The sequence below is a fragment of the Lampetra fluviatilis genome, chromosome 3 (assembly GCF_964198595.1).
Source record: "Lampetra fluviatilis chromosome 3, kcLamFluv1.1, whole genome shotgun sequence".
Taxonomy (NCBI): Eukaryota; Metazoa; Chordata; class Hyperoartia; order Petromyzontiformes; family Petromyzontidae; genus Lampetra; species Lampetra fluviatilis.
Genome location: NC_136277.1, coordinates 29806199 through 29827369, shown reverse-complemented (window position 1 = coordinate 29827369; position 21171 = coordinate 29806199). Strand labels below are relative to the sequence as shown.

The 21171-nt window shown below is 46.1% G+C and overlaps 1 protein-coding gene across 2 annotated transcripts in view; it reads right to left on the bottom strand.

Moving 5' to 3' along the window:
• SPG11 (SPG11 vesicle trafficking associated, spatacsin) overlaps nucleotides 1-21171 on the bottom strand; it is a 112059-nt gene that overhangs the window by 27669 nt on the left and 63219 nt on the right. For both annotated transcript variants that reach the window (XM_078854818.1, XM_078854819.1), the window contains exons 22-32: nucleotides 18689-18854; nucleotides 13914-14239; nucleotides 12922-13030; nucleotides 11866-12025; nucleotides 9502-9717; nucleotides 6313-6546; nucleotides 5875-5982; nucleotides 4528-4696; nucleotides 3786-4000; nucleotides 2325-3147; nucleotides 1119-1258 (exon numbers count right to left, since the gene is read on the bottom strand). In XM_078854818.1, coding sequence (XP_078710944.1) covers nucleotides 1119-1258; nucleotides 2325-3147; nucleotides 3786-4000; nucleotides 4528-4696; nucleotides 5875-5982; nucleotides 6313-6546; nucleotides 9502-9717; nucleotides 11866-12025; nucleotides 12922-13030; nucleotides 13914-14239; nucleotides 18689-18854 — 2666 coding nt within the window. The remainder of the gene's footprint in view (nucleotides 1-1118; nucleotides 1259-2324; nucleotides 3148-3785; nucleotides 4001-4527; nucleotides 4697-5874; nucleotides 5983-6312; nucleotides 6547-9501; nucleotides 9718-11865; nucleotides 12026-12921; nucleotides 13031-13913; nucleotides 14240-18688; nucleotides 18855-21171) is intronic.

Sequence of the window (21171 nt, the reverse complement as noted above, 5' to 3'; positions counted from 1 at the left end):
TCTTATTATTTCAGTGATGGGCTCCCACACCCATGGCCATTATCTTCACACGTCTCGTCAGGTCACCAATACGGTGAGAGCTACTCAAAGTCAAAATGATTTCCTGCTCAAGTGAGCATTGAGACAGCACTCACCTCCTGTTTGCAGCCCCTGAACAAATGCTGGAAATTAGGCATACCTATGGCAGGGGTTGAGTCTGTCCATATGACAACTACTGCTGGCTGCTACTTGTTTTATCTACCCCATGAGGTATGATGGGCTGAATCAATTGACAACCAGGATTTTAACTTGCAGACTCTTGTGAGCAGCTGGCCCTACTGCTGAGCCGCCCGGCCAGATAAGGACGTGAGTAGGTTAACATCTTGCCACCGTGGTGCCTCTAGTCCGATGGAAACAATGGCATTTGCACCGGTAATGTGGAATTTCCATTGCTGGCTCAGGGGATGCCGAAAGGAGATGTTTGTTTGAGCATGGACATTTTTTACACTTTTGATTCATGCAAGAATTGTAACATAATTGTAATACGCTAATAACTCGAGCGGTAATGTGCTCAAATGCAGTACAGAACCGCGCACATGCGAACGACAGATATGATTACGGGTATACCAAAAGGGAGTGACGGCGTAGTTGTGAGTGCACCGACTCCAGACATTGGCCAACGTAACTTGCGAGCAATATCTGAACCAGTTTAGGGGCCACCCCTTCACCAACCTGCACCCCTTCACCAACCTGCACCCCTGCACCAACCTGCACCCCTGCACCAACCTGCACCCCTGCACCAACCTGCACCAACCTGCACCCCTTCACCAACCTGCACCCCTTCACCAACCTGCACCCCTGCTGCACCAACCTGCACCCCTTCACCAACCTGCACCCCTGCACCAACCGGTGTGGTGAAGCATGATTAAACAACTCCCACGATCAGACAAGGCATACAGAGGCCTTCATCCGGCAGCGGACCCTGACATTTTATTTGAAGCGAGTCATTTTTCCAACTTTGACTTTTTGCAAAGAATTGAAAGATCGAGTTATTCATTGCACGCGGCGTAGTTCAGGATCGTAGAGGCGAGTAACAGCAAACGACCGAAGGCGCGCACACAAGCTTCCTCGCACCGCACCTTTGCCAGCTCGTACGCGTTGAGCACCTGGCGGCAGAACTGCCCGCCGAAGGTGCACGCGCCCGCCAGCGCGGAGATTGCCCTCGCCACCCCGTTCTCTTCCTCCGAGGGGACCAACACGAACGAGCTGGTACTCGACACTGCGCAGAGGGAAGGGCGGCGCCACGGTTAGAACGCAATGGCTGAAAACCCGCCCGCCGCACGCCGCAACTCGTTTCTTTAGAACTGCTCTTTGTGTTTAAGAAGAGCGTGGTGCTGACAACTCGCCGCCTCGTGTGCCGTGCCAGCCCTCATAGGGTGCTGCACGCCACCAGCACTTGCCCCAAAAGTCTGTTAAGGTCACACGGGGGACATTTGTCTTTGTGTGCTGGGGGACGATTGTATAATGAGAGGTATGGGTGCATATTTGGTGGAGTCATTGTTCCATCACCGCATCTCAGATTCGCGCAGTTGGCTACGTACGGTGTGAAAGAAGTTCAACAGACATACAACCTCCACATCGTAAGACAGTGGCCAATTATTAAGGCAATTATTTCCCCCTGAACTGCTACTGATTTTAAAGGATGCGTATACTTGCTGACCAGCCTTCATAGCTCATCGGATTCCTCCAGTCTAAATAAAGATTTAAATTCTGATTCACGGAGTCAATTGAGTGTTGTTTTGAAGGTCAGGCTGTGCCATAAGGACTGCTTGTGCATTTCTTGAGCGGATTCAGTCTCAAACAAATTACTTATTGGCGGCAAACACACCAGCTGTCTCGCTGCAGACTCCACACCAATATTAAACAATCTCTAGAGTATGCTATTGCCCACTGATATTTACATGCTCATTGATATTCAGCGCTAGCGCATCTCATTCCATTCAAGATCTCTATGAGCCCATTAACCTCACCCTGCCATCCGTACTGCACGGGTGTGTGTACATGCAAAACTACAGTATTAATCATGCAAATCAACTTGAATATATAAACTAAACGTGCTTCCACCCGCCCCCCAAACAAATGTATCCTTCCTTTACAGCAGTTCACATGTAAAAAAAAAATCCGTGAAAAATATTTGTTGACACCCCCAGAATGTAAAGTGTTGAAAACTGAAACTACTGTTGTAGCTGAATTTGAGAAAGAGGAGGGAGAGGGAAGGAGGGGAAGGAGGGGAAGGAAAGGACCGTTAGACGCCGCCAAAGTTAAATCGGGATGCCAGTTCTCACCGCTCAAGCTCCGATGCCGAGCAGTGGGAGTGTCACCGTCGCTTGTGAGGATGCTCAGGATGTCCGTGGGCAGGCTTTCGACACTCTCCTCCCCCCGGGCCAGCGCAAGGCAGCCCATGGCCAATCGTACATCGAAGCAGCTGAGGCCAAAGTAGCGGCACACGCGGACGGCCTCCGAAATCTTACTCGCGTCCAACGACTGGTTCACCAGCGTCCGCAGGGCTTGGGTCTCGTGCACGTCCAGCACGGTAGGGTCTTTCTCAAAGTTCACCGGCTCGTCCTGCGATCGCACGATGCTCTCCGACAAGGAGGGCAGCCTCTTGAGGGATAGCTGGAGTGGCTCATTGAGGAGGGCGTGGTCTGAGAAACAGAACTTTGCGATGGTTTGGCTCAAGCCCAGTACGTCAGTCTCCAGGTAATCCTCGATTCTGTGCCTGCTTAATGTTGGACGAAGGCTTCTGCCCGTGGACAAAAGCAGCCGGATTTTGTGAAACCAACACCGCTTCTCCGTTGCTTCCAACTCCTCGGCACGCGCCGTCTTGTCGCTGCCGAGCCAGTGGCCGGAGAGTGTGAGCAAGCAGAGCTCCTCGTACACAAGCTCCGTAGCGGTCCCAGTTCTGCTGTGAGCGTCCGGCGTTTTGCTGTCCGACTCCGCATGCCACTTGGAAAGCTCCGATGCCTGCGTTTTGAAAAACTCTGCGGCCTTTCGGGGGGACATTGTGATGTCCTCGAAGGTGCTGTGGCAGCGCTTCCAAAAGTAGACCCTCACCTTCGGCTCCTGCCACTGGCTTTTGTCCTTCATGGTGCCGATGGAATGAATGATCTGTAATGAAAGGCAAAATATACGAACTTTTCAAGAGCGTTTCTCTTTTAAAAACTTTACAAGGAAAACATTTTGGTAAAATGCATGAAAAGTGCAATGTATTTTTTTTTCAAGTAAAAAAAATTGGTTACAACTTACCTACAGATCAACCATCAGACACTTCAAACGTCTTTTGCTAGTGCGACCGGTAACTTGGCAAAGCAGTTTACATTTTTTAAAGTGCTTCTTGTATCATATTGGGAGCAATTTTCAGCTCTACCCTCCTCAGAGGTCGCAAACGGGTTTTGATTCCTTACCCGTACCCGGCCGCACCAGGGTCGCAAATGGGTACGGGTACCCGTTCCCTACCCGTACCCGTACCCTACCCGAAATGAGTGACAAACGGCTACTCACCAGTGACTCACGGCCTACCCGTACCCGGCCGCACCAGGGTCGCAAACGGCTACCTGTACCCGGCCGGGTACGGGTAGCCGGGTATCGGGTACCTGGTTGCGACCTCTGACCCTCCTCCCGCCACGCGACAAAATCGCGAACCTCCGCGTCAAGCGGCGCGGACAAGCGCGCCCCACCACTCGGCCACGTCACCGACCCCGGCGCCATCTCGCGCCATCTCTGACGTTCGGGAAGGGGGCGCCCACCTCGTTAACGACCATGTCGCCGACGGGAAGGCTCACGAGGGCGGCCACCTGCTTGGCCTGCGTGAAGAGCCCCCTGTCCTGCAGGCTCGCGGTGATGCGCACACAGTCGGCTCTCAGGGCCTCGGCGCTGAACTCCGCCAGCACCGATGGCGCAACGCAAACCCCCGAGCCGCGCAGGATCTCCAGCAGCTCGCTCAGCGCCGTGAAGTCGTGCACTGCGGGGGAGTGGCAGGGCGCGCGAGTTAGTCACCTCTTTCCTTCCGAACGGCTCCCTTTCAACGGGAGGGTTGAAAGCGTTCACCACGTGCACTGTTGAGATGCCGGAGGCAGGGCAGGATGAGCAGCGGGAGATTTGAGGGTGAGATGGTGGGATGTGGTGAAACGAGATGTGAAGACAGTGGGCAGCTGCCAATTGGGGGATCTGCCCTCCGAGACGTTTTGCTTTATGCTAGAGCACAATACGAATGCAAGTTCATTCATTCATATGATGGGAGAAGAGGCGGAGAGTTAAAGTGTATGGAAAAATAAAATCCGACCAGCCAACCCCATGCACTTAAGGGTTTAGAAGAGACAGTACATAGCAATGGTGTCACTGGGAGTGGAAGTATTTAAGACAGCCGAAACATCAATCTATCTCTTATTTAGAAAAGTTTTGAGTCTATGGGGGTGGTGGGTTAGGGGTGAGGAAGATGAGCTGGCCGAGAGAAGATGATGACGGCTGCGAAAAGCATATGGCACATACCAGTGGACTTCAGGATGCGCTGCGACTTGGACAGCAGGCGGAAGAGGCGGTGAAGTTGATAGGGTGTGTCGCTGCGCTCAATGAGCAGCAGCAGGAGCATGGAGGCCTGCGTCTCCAGCCACTCCACGGAGACCCCCTCGTTGTCCCCGTGCGGGCACAACACCTTCAGCTGCGCACATACGAAACGAAAGATTCCCCCGTGTAGCTTTCAAGAGACTGCTGGGGCAAGTGCTGTTGATGAGCACCTATGAAGGCCGGGAAAGCGCACATGGTGGCCGTGTGGGCTAGCATCATGACCGTCTGGCTGCCGGTTGCCTTTCAAATGCTGCTGTTTACACACTGCACCAAGCAGACTTAATCTAGTCGAGGTCAAGGACTAGTTCGTTTGTGACATTAGCCATGGTCAGGAATCTAACTCAGGCCGCCAGGTTCATAGCGCAGTGCGCGAACCACTACGCTGCCGCTCCTCGCGCTCCAGGTACACATCGGGTGAGATGGTTTCAACATGGTCATCAACAATTGCACTTGTACAGCGCTTTTTGTTAGTCCACCGCTGTGAGAGGTCATATGACCATACTTAACCACGGTGGTCAGTACTTGCTGGTGAAGGTGAAAAGCATGGAAATTTATTTAGCTGCACCGACTTCTTTTGACAATGTAGCCTCGCAGTAGCAGCCTACTTGTCTGTTTCATGCGTGGTAGTTGCCCATTCGAGCACTCTCAGGGTGGTTTAACCCTGTACAGCTTCTGAGATATTATGGGATCGGGCATATTACAAGAGATTTTGCAATGGTTCTAGATTTGAAGCTTTCGTGACTGCAAGGATTCATATTCTTAGGTTTTTTCGGTAAAGTCACGTAGGTAAAACATTAAAATTAATAATTATTTTATTTTTATTAATTTTGATGTTTTACCTACGTGACTTTACCGAAAAAACCTAAGAATATGAATTTTGCAATGGGCCACTGATGGAGACATACAAAACACATCACAGGGTTTATTATTCACAAAAAATCAGACTCAGTCTTGTGTTTTAACAATTCATAAATGAATGCTTTATAAAGGAAATAGCACCATTTAAAGGGGCTATTGTTTGGCTAAAAGAGAGCTACTGAAGAGACATCAAAAGGGTTTCTGCTCCGCGTCATCTTTCACGGTCTTTCTGCGATGTCTGTTACATTGTTTGGGATGTCATACGCAACTCGGTAGAAAATAACTGCAATTATGCTTGGAAACAATTTTCGTCATCAACTCCTTCACATGCATTGAGGCTCGCGACATTGGAAGAATGTACATTAGAAAAGAAAAAAAGATTTTTATAAACAAAAAATAAATGGTAGCACCCACATCATCCAGGTCCCGTATGAAATCCTGGAGCTTCAGTTTGGCGCAGCTGTAGTCCTTCTGCTCCATGCAGAGCTCAAACATATGCAGCAAATGCTGGAAGGGACACTTCTGCAGGGAGAGAAAAGCACAACTGATGAGTTGCGCATGATGAGTTCAAATGTATATTGGAAAAATACATTTCTAAAGGCTGTGGAGAGGTAATTAACAGACTGTATGGCTCGGGAACTCATCTGAACCCAACCTATACCTCAATACATATAAACATTTGTATTATTCATTCAGACATGCCTTTTTTTACATCCCTCGCCCCACAAATTACTTTCCTTTATTTACCACGCTTAGGGGTCATTGACAAAAACCCACACACACTTCACGCGTATGGAGCGAACCCAGAGAGGGCTACACTCGAGCGGCAGCAGGGATGTGTCACGGCTGTACCGGTAGAAAGAGCTGGAAACCGCTAATGAGGACGTGAGTCAGCCGTCGCCCCAGGCAGTCCTGCACAAGGCCCGAAAGCGCACAGAGTCCCCACACCGCGGCCATCTCCTGCCCCGGTCCTTCCTCGGGCTGCCCTTCCGCCGCATCCCAGGCTTGGGCCCACGCTGAGCGGGCGCTGGGGTCGGCTGCGGACGCGGCGATCCACGCGCACAGGCAGCGCACGGGCTGTGCATCCTGCAAGACATGCGGCAGGTTCGTCACGTGACAGCGTGTCTGTCTGTGGGCCAGGGGCGCAGCCACTGTGCGCGTCAGTGGGCGTCGTGGCTATCTGTTAAATCAGTTGCTGAGCCCCAAGGCACAACAATAACTCCCGGCAACCATTTGATCAGAGGACAACCTCCCCCCCCACCTCCAACTAACAAAGTGTGGCTCTGAGATCCTACTGGGGGCTCCTGGGCCAGACTGACTAACAAGTCAACATCGTTGCCTTGTCTGGTTTTACTTTGAGGTCGTGCCGTGTGCTCGTCGGCAAGATGTTATGCCTCGGCTGGTATATAGGAGGTCGTGGGATCAATCCCGACTCTAGACGCCTGCTGTATATTTGGAGTTTGCATGTCTCTCTCTCTCTCCCTGTGGTGGCATGGATTTTTCTCCGGGTCCTCTGGTGTTTCCCTCCACATTTAAAAAGGTGCATTTAGAGTAATTGGTTGCTATAAATTTCCACCTGATAAGCCACTTAGTTGAGTTATAACTTGTCGCTTCTAAAAAAAGAGCTATATTGCTCAGTGGGCCTTACCTGGTAAAATAGAAAATTGTTACAAAAAAAGTGCGCGTTTACAAAGACACATTTTTGCAGCAGCGGAATACTAAACAGCATCAGCGATAACAATTACTGAACGGAATGATGAATAAATAGGCTGATGCGTGAAGACAGTTTCAATTATTATTTTTGTTAAACCACACATCCAACCTCCTTAACTCATAATGCCAGCTCACTGCATAACCTTGGAATGATGAGCAGATGAGCATCCTCACAAGTCATAGCAGTAAGTGGCCTTTGTAAGACATGCAAGTCGATAATAACAATCCAGTTTTACTTTAATAAATTAACAGTTAATTTCATTATCAATCTCCGCTCATAATCATCTAATCTGTGCAAATGTTACAGCCTAACCATCTTGTAGATTTCTGAAAATGATGGGCAGAGGAGGAGAGAGGTCACAAACTTATTTATCGTAGGCTTGTGCATGTATGTTCCGTGACACAGCAGGAGCGGGCTGCAGATTAAATTGTGTGTGCAGTGAATGAAACGCAGCGGAGTTCTGCTGTGCACACAGCCAGGTACTCGGCAATTTGCTGCTCTGCATGGTGTGGTTATGGACTCGGGAAATGATCATAACTCCACCATTACCCATAACCACATGACCAATTTTTTGCCAGCGTTCTGAAAGCTTATGTTACGTACATGAGGCATGGATTCTTATACAAGGTCAGGCTGTTGATCGTGTCCAGCTCTCAATGGAAAAAAAACAGCAGCATAATAAACCTGATGGTCCCTTACAACACACATTAAAACACAAATAATGCTGGACAAAGGGCCCCACCCCACCACCCCATACTGCAGTGGCCGTGGGAGTTGTTTGACTATACTTCATTCAAGTGTGGGTTGGTGAAGGCAGAAGTGGCTGAGGGAGGGTTCACTTATAGCTCGCCACTGTTTGCTGTGGACAGGAAAATAACTCGGGTTGCCGGGTTCAGAACACAGCGCACTCACCGGTTCGCCACTGTTCCCCTACCACACCGTATGAATTAGTTATGCAATAAACACAAGAGAAATATCAGCCCGTGCTAGTCCTTTTGTACAATCCATCACAAAATGGACCAGGGGTAAACAACAACAGAACAGCGAGTCATTTTGTCCAGCGGTGAAGAGGAAAATCAGATGCCAGTCACGCATTCAAGAGGCTGCATACACAGCGAGGAAACTAGATATGGGGACAATTAGTCCATTAAGCGATTGATCGACTGCTTAATTTTGTGATTGATTACTTGGGCCCCTTAAAAAAAAATTGTGGCCACTCCCAAAATCCTGCCTCCCGAAAGCATAAATCTACCTACAAGCCACGGGGCCAGCGCGATGGGGCTGTTGTTGCCGACGACGCGACCAAGCCTCGTGGCCCATCGTCACCTCCCTTTCAGCGGCACACGTGAAAACAGAGGTGAGACTTTTTCCCCTAAACCATTTGAATCTTGTTCGAGGAGTCAAGTAACAGTAATAAACAGCAATTATTTGTTTATCGATAGAGCACCATTTACGCAAGGGCATCTCGAGAGCATCTCTACTCGGCACCTAGCCTGCCAGCGGGCAATAGTCGGCCAGTAGGGGGGGAGAGGCGATGAATGCTTTATGTAATCTCGATTGAGTAGTTTGTGGGTAATTTTTCGAAATTGGTCAATTGGGCCATCAAACCGAATGGCGAGATGCCACGGTGGCGAGATGTTAACTACTTTGCTTGGTATACAAGAGAGCGTGAGTTCGATCCCAACCCTGATGGCTGTATATTTGGAGTGTGCATGGTCTCCCCATGGTCACGTGGATTTTTCTCCGGGTCTTCCAGTTTTTCCCTCCACATTTAGAAACGTGCGTTTAGAGTATCTTCGGCTGATATAAATGTCCACATGACAAGCCACTACGTTGAGCTATCATTTGTGATAGCCAGGCCGCGTCTGAAAAATAGCTACATTGCTCAGTGGGCCTTACATGGTAAAATAAAAAGAGTTTAGTTCATATTTCGATTTAAAGCTTTCGTGACTGCAGGGATTCATCTTCTTGGTTCTTTCGGTAAAGTCACGTAGAATGTAAATAATAAAATAATAAAAATAAAACATAATAAAATAATTATCACGACGTTTCGGCTACAACGCAAGCAGCCGTCCTCAGGTGGAGAACAGGTCTGTGGAGAAGACAGGTCTGTCGAGAAGACAGAGTCCACCTGAGGACGGCTGCTTGCGTTGTGGCCGAAACGTCGTGAGAATTATTTTATTATGTTTAAGTTTAATTATTTTATTATTTACATTCTACGCGACTTTACCGAAAGAACCAAGAAGTTTAGTTCATAGTTTAGTTTAGACAGCTGTGTTCAACCCGCCCCCCAACCGTGGGACCCGAGAATCCCACGCGGTACAAACCTGGAGGCCCGCAGCCAACACGCCGAGCACAGGTGCTCTGTGGCTCACGGCCTGGCTCAGCAGGTACGCGCACGGCCGCGGAGAGGCCAGGCTCTCGATCAGGACCCCGAACAAGTCGGGCGACTCGGCCACCTTGCTCCATCCCCGGAGGCTGGAGAAAGCCAGCAGTAGGTGGCTTCTGAGAGCAGGGCCGAAACCGTTGATCAGGGTCTTGACCTGGAAGCATTGACGAGAAAATATTGAATTTCGACTTAAAGCTTTCGTGACTGCAGGGATTCATCTTCTTGGTTCTTTCGGTAAAGTCACGTAGAAGGGAGATAATAAAATAATAAAAATAAAGCATAACAAAATAATATTTTATTATATTATATAATTTTATTATATTAGTATATTATTTAATGTTTTATTTTTATTATTTTATTATTTCCCTTCTACGCGACTTTACCGAAAGAACCAAGAAGAGAACATATTGATTTGCAATTATTAACTCGGATAAAGTCTCAAGACTCTTTTGGGCAGTTCCACAAATTAGGCAATCTCCGCATCGTACATATGCGGGTATAATTTTGGATGAAGGTGTGTATCAATGTGGTATTGTAAAATATGGCTTAATTGTGAAAGAAGTCAATGGATTTGACGCATACGTGAAATTGAATGCCCCATCACCGCCATCCCAGCATGGATGAAAAAGTCATTTCGTCTGAATGTCTCCTTTATCAGGAAAGGTTTACAAATATTTATATCTGAAACTGTCTGAAATGGTTGACATGATGTGTCCAAATAGAAATTGACTTTGTATGCTCATTTTACAACACTATCTATTGAATGCATTTTGAACATAATGCACATTTATTCACTTTATAATTTAAAAACGTCACGTGAACTTTGAGATGGATTCATAAGACTGAAATGTGTTATCAGTACAGTCGTTCCCAGCACCTCAACGTAAATTAAACGATGCTGATCGGTGTGCACATTCCTGGTGAAATTCATTTCGAAAGTAGCCACTTGGGACCAATGTTAAATTGTTTAATTGGATGCTAGCCGCTGGTGACTATAACCACCTGTTGCATCAAGTCCCAACTAAATGCAAATTAACATGGCTTTTAGCCAAACAAGCACTCGATAAACATGATCATGCACGAGAGAAATGACAATGGAAAATTGCCGCTTACAATAGGTTCCATGAAATACAAGGAGAGGGTATTGTAAGATGCATCAAACCACACGTTTTTAAGACTGCCTAGAGGTCAAAACCAATCTAATGTTGCCTAATCAAGTCCAGGCCAAATTAAGAGAATGCCCTTTTCCCCCTCTACCTATGACCGAAAGAATGACTGCCTCTCTTCTCTTTTCAAAGGCGAATCCCACTGTTTCTCTGTAACATCTCGAGGTTCCGTCTCATGTAAATGCAACAAAATGCAAACTATATTGTACAATAAACAGAAGCCACGTATAAACATTTACATAGAATGCTCTTAGGGTAGTGGGTTAAACCTTAAATGTCGTAATTGGCTTAACCCATTGCACATTTTTATTCATAGACAGGCAAGATAAAAAAAACACTTGGATAATATAAAGAATATGTCTGCATGTGGAGTTCACACAATTCCAATAAAGATACCCTCATTGAAGCGTTTGATTTATCATGCTCAGTTCTGTCGTTTGAGGGCCTCCCCATGCCATGCGAGTCACGGTGGTTGGCTGACCACACGTCGGCCTAACCTAGGACCCATTCAAATATCACTCGCTACCGACGATAACCGTGGCCGGAAACATAACTCTCACCTTCTTGGTTCTTTCGGTAAAGTCACGTAGAAGGGAAATAATAAAATTATATAAATAATAATATAATATAAATATAAAACAAAAGGGAGCCCCCCCCCCACCTTATTTTTTATTGTTTAATATTTTTATTATTTTATTATTTCCCTTCTACGTGACTTTACCGAAAGAACCAAGAATATGAATCCCTGCAGTCACGAAAGCTTTAAATCAAAACATAACTCTCATCTATCTGGCAACAAAACTGACACCTTTTTTACAAGGAGTCATGTTTACATAGACCACAATACCTGCAGTCATAATGCAAACAAAAAACATAACTCTGATAATGTGCACTGTCCTTGAAGTTGATTGGTCCACATCCGAGACAGCTTTCCTTAGAGCCTAGTCTCACATGGGTTGGACCAGATGACGCCAGAGAGAAGGGTAAAAAAACAATTATCATATTTTTTACTGGCAAATGAGGTTCCAATGGTATAACTCTCATCGTCGGTGGATTCATTACACAGCGTGCCAACCCGCTGCGCAACCCCGAGTTACATAACGTGGACAATCAAAACAACTACGTGGTTCTGTGACCTGCTCGACGGGGTAGGCGTGGTGGTGGACGAAGGCGAGGAAGGGCAGCCACTGTTCGGCGGTGGCGCAGGCACGAGGGTAGACCTCCGTCAAGGCCACGCCGTGCCCCCGACAGAAGTGCACGACCAGGTCCCACTCCCTGCCCGCCTTGAGCGATGTGCTTTGGATGATGAAGGGACGAGAGAAGAGATGAGATGGGGGAGGGGAGGCACACGAGAGAGAACGCGAGTTTCTTTTATGTGTTTTTGTATCGTCGTCACGCATATTTAAAAAGGCATGGTGCGCTTGGGTTTCGTTCCACGCGCCGAGAGCTGCAATTTCGGTTCAGAGGACCCGCTTCAAAGATATAGGGAGCCAGGAGGCATGAACTGAGTTCGTGGATAGCCGCAATAAAGACTTCAACGTGAAGCTTACAAGAAAGTTAATAGAGGGTATAATTTCAAAAGTTACTCTTTGAACATTGCAGATACAAAAATCAATACAAAGATACACAGCAGACTCCCATTTGCCTGCACGGCAATCAACACACAGGATCAACAGCAAACACAAGGGGTTAAATACATTATCATTCATGAGTGTGGAACTCACATGAATGTAAAATTATACTTGCTGTTTGATCGGTGCATTCAAAAATGTGTGTGCTTTGAAAGGTTCATCTTGTTTTGTGTTCAACTCTTGAATATAACTCTCTCCACTTCCCCCCCCCCCCGCCTCTCTGTCAATACACTGCCGCACGACCGACTCCGAATGCCATACTGGTCATGGGGGTTGTCTGACCATACTTCATCACGCCGGTTAATGCAGGTTTGTGAAGCGAAGGAGAAGACGCGGGGGGAATGGTTCAGATATCCCTCACCACTAATGTTAGCCGTGGCACGGAATCAAACTCACATCGCCAGGTTAATAGCGCAATGTGCTAACCACTGCGCCATCACTCTTCCCCCATTCACCTTTGTCATCAAGGGGAAACTGATCCACAAAGGGGAGGCCCCCACCTCAATGAGCACCTCAAATCGACAATCAACCGCATCGTCACTTCTGACAACGTAACCGCACCTGTCCAGCCCAGCCTCCTCCACCCCGAGGGCTATGGCGCTCTCCAGTTCGCCGAGAAGGAACGAGACCGCCGGCTCCACGCTGTGCACCAGCTCCACCAGCCTCCCCACTGCAGCACGCGACGACGGCGGGGAGATGGCAACACGTGTGGTCGGAGCAGGGGGGGGGGCGAGGTGGGAGTGGAAAATGAAACAAAATGTTCAGTTACACTGGGTTCGTGTCTAACATCAACCGCAGCATTAAAAGTTGTGCCACCTGGTGTCTTTGTATGTTTTCAGAGCCACGCACGCTTTATTTTAGACGTGTGGAGGCCCTTGGGGCCCTGACCTTTGCTTCTCCTCCGACAACACCGCCTGCCACAATGTGGCACCTACGATTAGCACGGTTGGCAACGTACGGCGCAAAGGAAGTCCAACATACATACGAGTCCAGATCCTCCTACCACTCCCCCAGCAGGCCACCTCCCCCCACTGCCGAGACCTCCGCTTTGCACTATCTTCCCACGCATCCCTGGCTTCGAATCAAAAATCCAAACACATACTCTCTCCTGACTGCCTTCCGTTGCCCTGACTAGACTGCGGATGGCCTCTATGTGACACCCACTCCGGCTTGTTTTACATTAAATTGCCGAGCTGTACGTTACATCAAAAACTAAAATGGTTCGGCAGGTCAAGGTGGTGTAATGTATTAGGTTTTGAAGAGGCATTCAACCACCAGTTCGTTAAGTTATATTCACCTTTCCAGGTCCCGTATCAGAGGGCCCGAACGTTTGATCAATCTTATGATTAATGACACCTACTTTCATCACTATTCATTCTGCAGCACTGTCCCCAGGGTAGTTTGAAAGCCATATCTAAAGGTAGAAAAGGACAACGCTGACAAATAAATTCTCTGAAACAAGTTTCTCTGCTCCAAATTAAAAAGGTCCACCCGATTCCTCCCCATCCTTCTCGGTGAAAACGAATCTCGCTCAAAAGCCACGACCCTCTCACCCAGGCTACTGTGGAGCAACTCCCGGGCTTCCAAGTCCCTGGCGGCGCTGGAGACAGACGAAACACCAGAGGTGGAGCCCCGGCCGGCGCTCGACACCGAACCCGAGTCGGAGCCCAGCACGGAACCGGAGTCGGCGGTGGGGACGGCGTGCTCGGAAGGGCCAAAGAGGTGGGCGCTGACGAGGCGCGCGGCGCGCACGTCCACGCGCACGCGCGCCGTCGGGACGGCCAGCAGCTCGAGGAAGGCGACGCACGCGGCCGGGACGGCGGGCGAGTCGAAGTGCACGAGCGCCAGCGTGTAGGCCTCCTCGCTCGCCCGCACCAAACTGCATCGCGCACGGCACATGCACAAGAAGATCAAGAAGATGATGATGACGAAGTTAAGAAGATGAAGGAGACGATGAAGACGATGAAGCAGAAGATGAAGACAAACAACAACAACTGACCAGGGCCTAAGAGGATCCTGGGTTTCCTCTTTTAGTGTCCAGGAAGGCTCGGAGGGAAATGCTGGATGTTCAAAATGTCTACGAGTTAAAATTGTAAACGAGAATGATATTTTTGATTTAGAGCTTTCGTGACTGCAGGGATTCATATTCTGGTTCTTTTGGTAAAGTCACGTAGAAGGGAAACAATAAAATAAATAACAAATATAAAACAATGTGAGAATTGTATTGTTTTATATTTTTATTAATTGTATTATTTTATTTTTTCCCTTCTACGTGACTTTACCGAAAGAACCAGAAACATTAGAATGATATGGTTGTGTTGTTGTTGTACGTCACCGTAAGTGACATATGTAATATGCCCGCTGACAATAGGACGAGGCACACGAATATTAGGAAACAAAACTAATTGGAGACATCAGATTAACTGTTTAGGAGAGCGAGTTGGCTTGGGTGGGACACATCTTTAAAATGGATATGCCAAATACATAGCCCCACATGGGTCAAAAACCACACCTAGCCCGCATATGTAACCCACAGCATGCTTGTGATAACCACACGTGTTGACTAGGGGTTAAACTGCACCTGCAAGTGTACATCAATAAAGGCATCAACTTTCCAGGTAGTTGGCGATGTCAAGTAGAGCATTGAAGGTTCAGGATGCTTGTGGTTCTAAACCTCAAGAAGAGTCTCACTTGCACCCACTTGAGAGAGACAATTAGTTAAGGTAGACAACAGAGCTACGTGTAGTCAGTGCGAGAGGCTGGGGATATATAATGCTATGTTTGGCTGAAGGCCAAATCGTCAAAATATTCATTTATTTCAATAATGGCAGGATACACATTGACAGATTGAAAAAAAACTGTTATTACTTTTACAGTAAAACCTTGGATTGCGAGCATCATTCGTTCCGGAAACGTGTTCGTAATCCAAAGCACTCGTATATCAAAGAGAATTTCCCCATAAGAAATAATGGAAACTCAGATGATTCGTTCCACAACCCAAAAATACTGTATTCAGATAAAAATGATTTAATACTAAATACCTTTTTATATTTGTATTATTTAAATTTAATATAAAGAAATCAAATGTATTAATTAAATTTAATCGTGGCTGGTGTGAGGGAGACAAGAGAGAGGAGAGGAGGGTTATTGTATAGGACGACTTTCACTTGCAGTACAGTTACTAAAGAACAGTCACTACACTTGGACACAAAATTAAAAAAATGCTTTAAGCACACACACGTGGTCACAACACTATAATAAACAGTCTACGCTCGCACAGATGTTGACTATACGAGTGAGGCACGCCGACTGAGACCGAGCATGGGAGACGATTACCCACAATCCCGCAGTGAGAAAGAACCATCGGCTCAGTTGTGATCACGTGACGCTCGGCAGACAAAGCGTATACTCATAATCAACGTTTTTGGGTTTAGATCGCGTCATTTATAAATGTGTCGTAACCCTCCACCACCCGACACGGCCAATCAGTAAAAAAGTGTCACGTTGACAAAAGACAAATAGTTCACTGCTTTAGCCCACCGGTGTGTTGAAGCCACAACATTTATAATTTGAGTACGACGTTTCGCTGGTAATTGCATCCAGCATCATCGGGCAATTCGCTGGTAATTGCATCCAGAATCATCGGGCAATTCGCCGATGATGCTGGATGCAATTACCAGCGAAACGTCGTACTCAAATTGTAAATGTTGTGGCTTCAACACACCGGTGGGCTAAAGCAGTGAACTATTTGTCTTTTGTCAACGTGACACTTTTTTACTGATTGGCCGTGTCGGGTGGTGGAGGGTTACGACACATTTATAAATAACGCGATCTAAACCCAAAAACGTTGATTATGAATAACATTGGTCGCGAAAGCCTACGTGTTAAAGCGTATACTGTACGTACTACTCGTATTGCAAGACCTCGCTCGTTTATCAAATTAATATTTTGCTCATCTTGCAAAACACTCGCAGACCAAGTTCCTCGCAATCCAAGGTTTTACTGTACTTAACAAGTTAAATTATGTGCAAGTTCCCTGAAGCAATAACTTAATAAATAATACTTCAACGGTTTTTACAACCGAGCCAAAGTAGGCCCTGATGACGCTATAAGGAGTACATTAACGGCCACTGTGAAACGCAGCTGCCTAATTGGTGCATATGGACACAAACACACCCCACATAATGATCGCAAAGCACATTATGCAAAGGGCAGATAGAATAACAAAACAGCGTCACCGCATTATTGACGGAGAAGCCTCGAGTGCAAAGTGGGATGCATTGAACGCGGAATCCAATCAAGCAGTGAGCCAGGCAGTTTCACCCTTCTCATTGAACACTCCGGGCATCCCCTCTAATGATATGTCACTCAATTATCTTGCTTCGTTATTAACTATTCTTCTTATTTACACGCACGCATATGAGAAATAAAGTGCCCTTGTTATTGTCCACCCCCTCCACTACCCTTGCTGAAGCACACGAGTGCGGTTCCATTTTAACGGATAATAATGTGACAATGCTTCTCTTTACGCGCACCGCAAGCCACAAAATGACACGCGCAAGGCCGCTTCGTAGCCTCCGTCATCCTCCGCCTATTCCATGCACAATGGGCAGTGTTATAAAATACAATGCTGGAAGGACATCGTTGATGATATATTGGGGGTTTGTTGGAAATGCATAGATGGTGGAGGGGGGGGGGAAGGTCGGTGGCAGAAAATTGTTTATGGAATACATTTTCACATATTTAATTATTTTTACCATTTTGGAACTAAACCCATACAAATATTTTAGGAATTTTCTCTGCCTTTTGCATTTTGTAGTACATGTGGACAAAGTGCTACGAAGATCCCGTTGGAATTTACAGCACAGTGAGATCGTGCTGACCCGCATTGGTTGACACGTTTTAAATCCTCGGTTTTTTATTTTCTGAATTTCAAAACATTTTTTAGAAAAGAGAAGTCGGTGATTTCGAAGATAACTTAGACTATCCAGCCATTTTCACATACGGATTAAAACCAACCCACCAAACCAATTTAGACAAAAATCTGTACCGAATGCCACCACATTGAATTTTAATAAAGGAGCCCCCAGGCATTTGCAATCCTCCTTCCAGACTCAAAGAAATGTGCAATTAAGCAAATCAAATTTCTTAACAGCCAATGTCACAGCCGTCACAGACCACACAGGCAGATGGAATGCATATTATTGGCAGATTTCATGGAATGTTAAAAATCAAGAGAAAAGTCTATCCATGAAATGTTAGCAATTTAATTAATGGCACGGTTGTGTAATTAAATAAAGCATGATCCTCAAAGCCAATCTTTTCAAACCGTGGACCTTTTTCTGGCTTTTCATGTCATCATCAGCAGAGGGCATTGTTTTTCAAGCATTAAGAAATATTTTATGTAAACCCTCGTGAAGTTTTGGAAGACTAGAATTAAATAAAAGAAAGTGAATCAACTTATTTAAATTAATACTTTTGAAAATGTAAATTAAAAAGCCCATAGCCACAACTTAAAATATATTCATAAAAACAGATGTGGCTCATCAATTGCAATGAATAGGAAGCAAACGTTTCGAGACTGTTCAGTTGTTAATCATTGAACAATGTGTGTTGCTCAATAACTGGAACACCAAGGTGCACCAAAAAGACTGGTATAAAACGTTGACACCGAGTTTTAGGAAGCTCCAACTTATTATCGAGTGCTTGGAGACACACATGACCAAGAGAAACATCAGAGAAGAGACTGCACACACATATCCATTGACATCAAATACCCGAGCGAACCGCTGCAATTATGACTTGGCTCAAAGCAAGAAGCAACGGCGCATCTAACAAAGCACAACATTGACTGTACCGGCAGCAGCACACAGTCCGATTTGTAAGATTATTTTTTTTGAGTCGCAACCGCAAAAAAGTTTTTCGAACACAATGTCGTTCACAATGTTGTTCATTGCTTGCCACAAATGAACCACAATACCTTGCTGATCTCGTCAAGGAGCAAAAACCATCAAGCGAACTCCGGTCATCCTCGCAGTGGCTTTTGGCTAGCCATCGAACAAAGACGGTCACTGCATTGTGCGCTCTCAGATGCGCTTCTGCGGCCGTCTGGAATGCTCTTCCTTCCGATATTAGGAAGCCACAGGAGCTATGCATTTTGAAATCATCTAGAGTCGAAATATTTTTCTTTAGAACTGCTTTTTTTTACGTTTCGTTTGTTGTCCTTCCTCTGCACCTCCAATTAGCATGGTTGGCTAAGCACGGTGCAAAATAAGTTCAACATACATACATACACGAGCCCGGTGCCAGCCAACGACTGCCCAATTACCTGCGGGAAGACAGCGAGCCACGCTCGAGGCGCCAGGCCAGGAAGGAGGCGAAGGCATAGGCGGGGCGGCCGTGCAACAGGAAGTACGTGAAGCCCAGTGTCTCCCGCGTGCTGTGCCGGCTCGCCAGCGACGGGAGCGAGAAGTGCGGAAGCTCCGATGCGGCGTCTGCGGCGGGGGCGCAAAGTTGGCGGATTCAAAGTTCAAAGTTCACTTATTTGGTATAGCCTTGTGAGCCATTTGGCTCTTGAATCGGGTGCAACCGCAACAAACAAAAAACAAAAACATGAACAAGAAAACATCTTAAAGTGACCAGGTTGGCACACCAACCACCGCATAACTGTGTCCAGTTACTTATCTTTGGAAGCGGGATACATTCGGCCTATGACCAAATCACGCCCCCCGGAATGCGCCCAATCTCAGTGACTAAGCAGGGAAGGGCCATACACAAACCGCTTTCCATATGGCTGCAGGGCTACATGGTGCTTAGTGCAGCAAATTCCATTGTTGTATTGCATTTATGTGCTCCCAGGTATATGCGCACGACATTTACCAGGCCATACATACCTGCGTGGTAAAGTATGGTCAAATAACCTCCACGAATGGCACGGTGTGGGGTGACCCTGATCCAGCAGTGAACTGACAAAAGGTTGGCATATTTTCTTGGTTCTTTCGGTAAAGTCACGTAAAAGGGAAATAATAAAAAAATAAACAATACAATTCTCACGACGTTTCGATTGCAACACAAGCAATAATCATCATCAGGTGTGAAAACCACAAGAAGAAAACGTTAAGAAAAAACCGCCACTTTTTTCAAATTTTCTTGCTGTGGTTTTCACACCTGATGATGATTGCTTGTGTTGCAATCGAAACGTCGTGAACATTTTATTGTGTAATTTTTATTATTTCCCTTCCACGTGACTTTACCGAAAGAACCAAGAATATGAATCCCTGCAGTCACGAAAGCTTTAAATCGAAATTTGACTAAAGGTTGGCATATGCATGTACACAACAAATGCACAAACAGGTCCAATAATGTTAATGTTTTATGACTGGTCTGGCAGTTTATAGCCCCCAGATATTGTGCCCGAAAGCGGATTATCCTACTCAATGCCATGTTCCCTGTTTCAAAGCTACATCTTGCATCAATATTTAAAAGCCACATTTTACTTTGTTAGAAAATTGGAGGTTTGGAATGTAGGCTGCATTTGTGTAGCCAGGAACGAACTCTGGTGCGCATTCCTCCCAGTCTCAGGAATAATGAATCTCAATGACTATCTTTCACCACCGCGGCGATGGAAATACTTCTACATACTGCCCGACATAAGGTCCACGATAATTTTATCGTCCATTTTTGCAAAACATGATAATGTATCTTCTTGGTTCTTTCGGTAAAGTCACGTAGAATGGAAATAATAAAATAATAAAAATAAAACATAATAAAATAATTCTCACGACGTTTCGGCCACAACGCAAGCAGCCGTCCTCAGGTGAAGAACAGGTCTGTCGAGAAGACAGTCTCATTCAGGTGTGTCGAGAAGACAGTCTCATTCAGACTCTGTCTTCTCAACAGACCTGTTCTTCACCTGAGGACGGCTGCTTGCGTTGTGGCCGTAACGTCGTGAGAATTATTTTATTGTTCTATTTTTATTATTTTATTATTTCCATTCTACGTGACTTTACCGAAAGAACCAAGAAGATAAATCCCTGCAGTCACGAAAGCTTTAAATCATGATAATGTAGCGATTGCTGTGGTTCATATGACTTTGTTTCACATTGTACTTCCTGATGAAAGTTTAGGAAGGAACAAAAGCGCAAGAAATTGAAGTTCGAAATAAATAGTTCTCACCCATGAATTCATGTGCTGCAAAATATTTTCTGGGGTCATTGACAGAATGGCAATTATAGACCACTGCCTTAGCAGTCTAGTTAATTGTTTATTGTACCAGCGATAGCACATGTATCTAAAGCGTTATAGGTTATACAAATAAAATATACATATGGGCTTATGTTGATCGAAATGGAGTTAAAGTTTTTTTAAGTTAAACTTTATTTACACTGAAACTACAGAAAAGTTATGAGGAAACCGATTTTGTGATCATTGTCATTTGGTGAATATTAACGTTGCATTGTACTATGCAAGTGAAAATTATGTCGGGGGTTGCATTTAAAAGTGAGAGTATACCAAGCAGGGCAGGCTGACAACATAAAATATCACGTATGTATCCTGAACTTCTTTCGCGCCATACGTAGCCAACCGAGCTAATCAGATGCGCGAGGTAAAGATTGTAAATGTTGTGGCTTGGCTCTCCAACACACCGATGTGATGTACTAGCGACAAATTGGCATGTTCTGTTTACGTGACAACCCTTACTAGTTGGCTGTGTAGGGTGGTTTAACGACACATTTAGATATTTACGCAATCTAACCCAAAAAAAACTCTATTATGGAGGTAAGGACGTGATGCATGTGCGTGTCCTGATAT